The 8,558-nt window shown below is 46.0% G+C and overlaps 1 protein-coding gene across 1 annotated transcript; it reads right to left on the bottom strand.

Annotated features, from left to right (window-relative positions):
* Positions 1-5,054: 5,054 nt before the first annotated feature.
* Positions 5,055-7,774, bottom strand: adipoqb (adiponectin, C1Q and collagen domain containing, b). Its single transcript, XM_039649621.2, has 3 exons — positions 7,681-7,774; positions 7,083-7,375; positions 5,055-5,608 (listed from the first exon to the last, which is right to left on the bottom strand). Exons 1-3 carry the CDS (start codon positions 7,728-7,730, stop codon positions 5,070-5,072), a joined length of 882 nt encoding a protein of 293 aa, XP_039505555.2. The 5' UTR covers positions 7,731-7,774; the 3' UTR covers positions 5,055-5,069.
* Between the last annotated feature and the right edge of the window lie 784 nt (positions 7,775-8,558).

Here is an 8,558-nt window from a genome sequence, read left to right on the forward strand (position 1 = left end):
AGCGAATCAGGACGTGGTGACCGTTTATGCGCGGGAGGAAGCACAGCAGCGCGTTCTCGACCGCGATCATCTCCAGACAGTTTATGTGTAAGGAACTCTCGTGGCTCGACCACTGGCCGGCGGCCGGTGAGCCCTCGCAAACCGCTCCCCAACCCGAGTTGGATGCGTCTGTCGAGATGACTTTCCGGCGAGAGAATGTTCCCATGGTAACGCCCCTCTGAAACCACTCGCTTGCTGCCCATGGCTGCAGTGCAGTGATACAAGTCTGAGTAATCCTGATCATCTGGCGGCCCGTCGTCCACTCGCGGTGGGATACGCGGCTCTTTAACCAGAATTGAAGGGGGCGCATGTGCAGAAGACCCAGCTGTAGCACAGCGGAGGCTGAAGCCATATGACCCAGCATCCTCTGAAGCGATTTCAGGGATGTAAGGGTACCCATCTGAAACGAGGCGGCTAGGCGCTGAACACGGCGCGCGCGCTGTGTGGATAAGCGAGCCGTCATCGTGATAGAGTTCAAATCTATTCCGAGGAACGAAATAGTTTGACTGGGCTGGAGAGAGCTCTTTGTCCAGTTGACAGAGAGTCCCAGCGCTTCCAGATGGTTGAGGAGAACTGTGCGGTGCGACAGTAGCTCCGTCTGGGAATCTGCTAGAATCAGCCAGTCGTCCAGATAATTCAGTATGCGCAGCCCCTGACTTCGCAGGGGAGCGAGCGCTGTATCCATGCACTTCGTGAACGTACGGGGTGCTAAGGATAGGCCGAACGGGAGAACGGCATACTGGTAAACTTGGCCCTCGAAGGCGAAACGTAGGAATGGCCTGTGATGAGGGTTTATCTGGATCTGAAAATAGGCGTCTTTCAGGTCTAGAGAGATGAACCAGTCCCCCTGGCGGACGTGCGCGAGGAGTTTCCTGACTGTGAGCATTTTGAACGGTCTCTTCATGAGCGCTTTGTTCAAAGCCCTGAGATCTAAGATCGGCCTGAGGCCGCCGTCTTTCTTGGGGACCAGAAAGTAACGGCCGTAAAACCCCGACTCGATCATAGATGGCGGGACTCTCTCTATAGCGCCCTTCTGCAGTAGCTTGGCTATTTCTAAGCGAAGCGTGTTCATAGCAGCCGGGCTGACAGTGGATTCGAGCCGCACGCGCGAGCGTGGCGGGCGGCGACGAAACTGTAATCGATAACCATTCTTTATTATGCTTAAAACCCACGGGGAGATGCCGGGGATGGCTTCCCACGCTTTGTAGCATACGGCTAGTGGTTGAATGGCGATTTCGTCCTGATTGCTGCACATTGCGGGCTGGACACTGGGTGTGGGCTCGCTTATAATGTGGAAGGCAACGGGACTTACACTCAGAGAGGAGTTTAAGGGCCTTGAGACAGAGCGGGCAGAGGGGGGACACGCGCACGGGCTCGTGGGCGTGCTTATGTTCTCTGCTGCTGGAGCGGAAAGTGCACGCTCCGTGAGAATGGGCTCTGCGAGAGACCCTGGGCATAGAATGCTTGTGTGTGTACGTGAGCACATGGTTGTGGGCACATTTTTTACACTTGAGGCTTTTATGCTCTTTTTGTGAACTCTCTGGGTAGCCGTGAAAACGGCTTTTAGTCGCTCGCAAGCGGGCAGGGAAACCGGCTTGTTTGTGGCGGTAAACACTACTGTAGTCAGCGGTGAGACGGAGACTAACAGAGGTCGAAGCTTTGATGGTGGTCCGGCCGCAGCGGGAGAACGCCGTCTTTTTCTCAGCTGTGCTAGGCAGACTTCTGTTGATCAGGCTTCAGCGTGATCTTGGGTCGAGGCCCCCGGGGAGGAGGCTGTCTGCGGCGGCTGTCTGAGCGAGAGCGAGGGCGGCCGCCCTGTCTACGCTGGGGCTGCTGAGCTTGCTGAGGCGGGCGCTGCTGTGTGGTTCTGGCAGGCGGCTCGTGAGAACGGCCCGTCGAAGAACTCGAGCGGCGGGGCAGGAACAAGTTCATGGCCTGAGTCGCTTTTTGAACCTCGGAGAAGCGGTCAACGATGCCCGTGACGGCGGATCCGAAGAGCCCGGTAGGGGAAATGGGCGCGTTGAGGAACGCGGCTCGTTCTGACTCTCCCATGTCGGTAAGCGTGAGCCATAAGTGTCTCTCGGCGACACAGAGGGCGGCCATGCATCTCCCAAGAGCTTGTGCGGCGGCTTTAGTGGCGCGAAGGGAAAGATCCGTAGCGCTTCTCAGATCCGCAAGGACGGGCGGTTGCCTCCCGCTGCTCGCCATTTCACACAAGATGTCGCTCTGGAGCACCTGGAGGACAGACATCGAATGCAGCGCTGAAGCGGCCTGACCGGCGGCAGAATAGGCGCGGGCATGAAAGTTAGAGGTCGCTCTGCACGCTTTTGAGGGAAGCGTATGAGCAGACCGCCATCTAGCAGAGGGCGGGCAGAGATGAGCGGCGACCGAGTCCTCGACGGGTGGCATGGCAGTATAACCCTTCTCGGCAGCTCCGTCCACTGAGCGCAGCGAAGCGGACACATCAGAGCGATTACGGGCCGAGAGAGGAGCATTCCAGGACTTCGTGAGCTCGCTGTGAAGCTCCGGCAGGAAGGGTGCAGCCCGGCTGCAGGCGGGGGCCGGACGCCGGTGCAGGAACTTTCCATCCATGCGGTTCGGTGGTTGCTCAGGGGGAGGAGACCACTCGAGACCCAGGCGGCTAACGGCCTGAGAAAGGAGGCGCGTTAGTTCCTCCTCGATGCCGGCGCGGGTCCCCGCAGACTCTCTCTTCGATGAGCCAATCGACGACCAATCCTCGCTGTCCGAAGCGTGCAGCGAACAAGAGTCCTTCTCATCCGCGGTGTCCTCGGAGGCGACAGAGCGGCCACTCGGCGGCAACTGTAAGTCCGGCAGGGGCGGAGAGGGAGAGCGGTCGGTGGGCGGCGGCGGCGGCCCACATGGATCCGCAGAGGGCTCCGGCGGCCTCTGGGAGCGGCGTTTCTTCTTCCGCGGCGAAGTAAGAGGCGGCGCTGGAGCGGTTTTGACCGCCTGTAGTCGAGCCCGCAGGGTTGACAGCGGCAGGTCCTCGCAGTGGTCGCATCCTCCGTTGGCGAGGGCGAGTTCTGCGTGTTCCACTCCGAGGCAGAGAGCGCAGATGGGGTGGCGGTCTCCATCCTCGAGCGGAGAGCGGCAAGAGCCGCAGGAATTACGAGGCATCTTTAAAAAGACGCTCGTGCTCTTTTAGGAATAATGAAGAAAAAAGGATACGCGTCGGATGGCGCTAGCTTGCTGGGCGGCTGAAGGTGGCAGACGGCCGGCTTCCTCAGACTCCGGAGCTCGCTAGACGGTGCCTTCTCAACGACGGCGGCTTCTTCCCAGAACAGCGGATGCGTGTAGCTCGCTGAAATGAACAGAATCAACGAACGAGCTGGGAGAGCGACCTTTATACACTGTAGCCACGCCCCTTTTGGCGGGCTGTGACGCAGTAAGCGAGCGCCGTCCGCTCATTGGCCGCGGACTCAGCGCCGCTCTCCCATAGGTTCGTGCATTCTCTCTGAGCGAACCAATGAGCCGCTAGCTAGCCCGCTCATGGTCTGCCTCAGAAGAGACTGCGTTGACAATGATTACAAAATTATGGAATAATTTTTTGGCTTCAACTTCTCAGCAAAGATGAATCTTTCCCGTAGCGTAAGCTAGCTTACGCAATACGAGAGAACCTCTCGTAAGAGAACTGAGCTTTCACACTAAACACAAAATGATTGATTGCCTTCAGCTAATTCAGATCTGAACAACTCACGAGGAAAGGTAACATGTTGGCCCAGGTCCGGCCCACATCTGGTACGCATGGAATCCATGTGGCCCATGTGACACTATGTTGATGTCTGGGATGATTGACAGCTCTAGAGCGAATGTGCTCCTTGACAATTAACTGACAGACAGAAGAAAACAGCACTCCCAAAACTTTTTCAAGATCTTTAGATTGCATAATTCAGTGGAAAATGAATAGAAAATTAAAATCTGTATAAAGAATATTTAAGAATAAATATGTTCTCAGACAGCAACGATTAAAAATAACTTTTATACTTAATGGTTTTTTGATGCATATATATAAAGATCCATTCTCTTCTCTCTTTTTTTAATTCTGTCTTTTCAAAAGCAACAGCAACAGCTGAGGCAAGCTCAAATCTAAATGGATGGCTCGTTTTATCGCGGGAAGATGGGGAAAAAAATCCACAAGCCAAAAAATAAATAAAAATCTGGCTTTGTCGCGCTGTGATCGATCCACCTGATGTGAATAGCTCTTAGGGATCTATTGTTTCGAATCAAGAGTGTCATTGTGACGTATATTCACGCTGTTTAATCACGCTCAGTGTGAAAGGACCTTAACTTTCATTAGAGTATTAGTACGGTTAGTAGAATAAGGGGTTGAGTTTAGAAAGTTGATGTACTTGCAAAGTTACTAATACTAATTAGAATGTCTGTTGGGGGACCAAATTAAATATACATTTTTGGTAGATATTAAGCAGACAGTGTAATAATCAACTACAGTAATCCTCTAATGAGACATAGTTGGTAGGTGCAATGTTCAATGTTTTAGTCAACAGGATGTTTAAAAAGAACCATCTTCCACTTGGTCTGGTAACAATACTTTTATTTTACTATAAACTTGACAACTCATCAACAATTTTTCTGTAACTTGTCTGCAAATTCAAGTAATTTGGCACTTAGTTACTATGGAAAAGCAGAGACAATTTAACATTCACATCATCACACAAGCAGATTCATTATGTCTGAAGCTCTATAGACATATCAATGCAAATTATTTCAAATGTCATGCAAAATGAGGCACATCTCCCACTTGCCCTTGCTGCATTTAAAAGCACTTAATAAAAATAGCCAAACAAATTAATTTTACAGGAGTGTCAATCTCAGCTCCTGGAGGGCCACAGTCCTGCAGAGTTTAGTCCCAACCCTGCTTCAACACACACATCTGTAGTTTTTAAATAAGCCTTGATTAGGACTTGATTATCTAGATCATGTGCATTTATTTAGGGTTGAAGCTAAACTCTGCTGAGCTGTGACCCTCCAGGAACTAAGTCTGACACCCCTCAACGTCTCTGTGCAGGAGTAGGAATAGCAGGATACAGGAGAAAACCAGAAAAGGTGGAGTCATTGGTATTATCTGCATACACTCCCCCAAAGGCTTCGTCTCCATAGACCTGCAGCCATACCTCATCTTCTGCTTCTAAACGCAAGATGACAGAACCCGATGCCTGGTCCACATTGCTTTCCTGGTACTGGTCATAGGTAAACATGATAGCCTTGTCATTCTTGTAGAGACCAACTTTAGCATCTTTAGTGTAGACGGTCAGATGATAAGTGAAGAAGTACACCCCAGGCAGAACGCAGCGGAACTTTCCGGAAACATCATCGTAGTGGTGCTGGTCGTTGTAGAAGAACTTGTTGAAGCGGATTGGCACGTTGGTGGCGGGAACAATTTCTCTTAGGCCTACACTAAAGGCTGAATGGTAAGACAAGGCACTGTCCCCACGGGCTCCTTTCAGACCTGGGTTCCCAGGAAAGCCTCTTGGTCCAGCTGGACCAACATCCCCTTTCTGTCCAGGATCTCCTTTCTCACCTGCTTCACCTACAAAAAAAAAAACAGAAACATGATGTACTGTTGCTGGTGTGAACTGGGTGAACTGGATTGTTACAGCACAACAGCAGATTCATACCACATATTGTAATGTGGGCCAAAACCTACCCCTACCTGATTAACAATTTATTCTATTAAATACCAGTAAGGCAGTTCATTTACACATTTCAAATATTGTCTTCCTTTTCATTTAAAATAAACTCCTTTCTGATCTGAAATGCAATGGGAAAAGAATAGACATCTTGTAATTTTGTCTGATCGAACCAGACAAAGTTAGTGTAAATAGCCTTTGCCAACAGAGTGGGCTATTTGCACTTAGCTTACAGTAAATAGACACTCTGTACATGGCAAATAAAGCTTTCATTTGATTAACTTACACGTTTTCTTTTAAGATCTTTGTAAACAAAATAAATGATTAATTCAATAAATTCAGTTGATTCACTTGCATTGATATAGTCTGCTTTCGTTTTTCTTGACTTGTACATTTGTATTCATATATATATATATTCATAAAAATCTCTCTTGCGAGGAGTAAATCGAACATGTTTGACGTGATCGGCTGTTCATTGTAATCGTTGTGACAGAAAATATTTATAGGGAAAGTTCACTTTGAAATTATTTTTTGATATGTTTTAGCTTACCTCAAGGAGATCCAAGACGTAGATGTCTTTGTTTCCAGAGTATTTTCAATTTTGATATTTTTCGGTCAAACCGTTTGTGTCTATCCGTCATATAATGGAGGTCTATGGGGTCCACCTCAAAGAGCATGCACAGAGAAGTCCAAATTAAACATGATTTAATGACTTGTAAATGTTAGTACACATTGATGGCCTAAGACACGAAACGAGCGGTTTGTGTGAGAAAAACAACAGTATTTATAAAGATTTTACCTCAGCCACAGCCACGTCCAAGTGATCTATGGGCGCGGGCGCTTTGTGGCTGTGTTTACAAGAGGTAAAAACGATATAAATACTGCTCGTTTTCTCACACACTGCTTGTTTCGTGTCTTAGGCCATAAATGTGTACTAATATTTACGAGTCATTAAATCATGTTTTATTTGGAATTCTCTGTGCATGCTTTTTTGAGGTGGACCCCATATACCTGCATTATATGACTGATAGACATAAACGGTTTGACCTAAAAATATAAAAATTGAAACTACTGTGGAAACAAAGACACCTACATCTTGGATGCACTTGTGGCAAGCTATAAAACATATCAAAAAATAATTTCAAAGTGAACTATCCCTTTAAAGTGAGTGTTGTGAAACCGCTAAACCAGATCTAAACCAGGTTGGATTTGTTTGGTTTTGTAACTTCTAAACCAACTCTGAAACTCAGAGTTTGTTCAACCAGCTTTGTGAAACAAGCTGTTGGTGAGGTCATCATAGACGGAATGGGATTTCAGAGGGGAAGTTCCAAAAATAGCACAGTTCCAAACATTGTAAAGAGAGTTTACTCTCACCTTTATCTCCTTTCCCTCCCCTCGGTCCATCATGTCCATCTCTGCCGTCTCTCCCAGGTTTTCCACTGTGTCCAGGTGTGCCAGGAACACCCCCCATCCACATGGCACATGGCTGTCTGTCATCAGGTTGACTGACATCTGTCCCCGGACCCTCAGGCTCGCCCACCTCTCCTCTGTCCTCGGCCGCTTTATCAATTGCTGTCGGCTCCAAATCTTCCTCTAATAGGTCTTGACCTTGACCAAGTCGTCCAATGAGAATGATTCCCAATAAGATCTTCCAGAGTGAAGTCATACTGATGTCCAAAAAATATTCAAGAATTTAAAAAGCATGTTATCCTGCTACAAAAAAGTTGTATTGTACGTCTTATATAAAACTTGTGTGACATCACTTCCCAACTTGTAAATTGTTTGACTTGTTGTCATGAAGATTGTACAACACAATATTATAACCTAATCCCTAATCTAAACTGCTTGAAGCAATTGGTTTTGGAAATGCCAAAACATTTTAGAGTGCTGTGTCAAACCAAACATGTTTGACCTTTTCTTTACTGATATAGAGGCACTTTATTTAAGCAACGTCATGAAAAAACTTTCTTACCTGGTCTGTATGTTTGTGTTTGTCCCAAGAGCACGGAACAGTAAGAACATCCACTGAGCGACGCAACTGCCTTTGTTGGAAATGTACTGACATCACTGAGGGCTTTCTGAACTATATTTATCCAAGACTAAATGTATTTATAGCTTGTTGAACAGCAGGCCACTTAATTCGATCTGATTCTAGTCTGACATAAAGAAGGGCTTAATTTCTGCTTAAATTTTTAACATTGATAAAACTTTACAATAAGGTTCATTGGTTAACATTAGTTAGTGTATTAACTAACATGAAATAACAATGAGCAATACATTTGTTACAGTATATATTAATATTTGTTAATGTTAGTTAATAAATATCCAGCTGTTTATTGTTTGTTAATGTTAGTTTACAGTGCATACTGTAAAAAAAAAAAAATATTGTTGGTTTAACTTAAAAAATGTGATTATTTGGTTGCCTTTATTTTAAAAATTTAAGTTCATTGAAATGGAAAAATTGAGTTAATACAAAGATTGACTTAATCATCAGAAACTCAAAATATTATGTTATCTGAACCACATAAATTATTTAAGTTGATTTGACAAAAGAAAAAATGTCATATTTTTTTACAGTGCAATTTGATAACTACTAATTTTAACCTTTGATTTTAACAATGTATTACTACATTTTGAAATTAATATTAACTAAGATTAATACATACTGTTGACATATTGTTGGTTTAACTTAAAAAACAATTAAGTAACCTGGTTGCCTGAAAATTTAAGTTGATTGAACTGGAAAAAGTGAGTTAATACAATGAAGGAGATTGATTTAATCATCAGAAACTCAAAATAAGAAGTTATCTGAACTAAATAAATTATTTAAGTTGATTTGACAAAATAAAA

This window comes from Pimephales promelas, chromosome 5 (genome assembly GCF_988280905.1).
Source record: "Pimephales promelas chromosome 5, fPimPro1.hap1.1, whole genome shotgun sequence".
Classification (NCBI taxonomy): domain Eukaryota; kingdom Metazoa; phylum Chordata; class Actinopteri; order Cypriniformes; family Leuciscidae; genus Pimephales; species Pimephales promelas.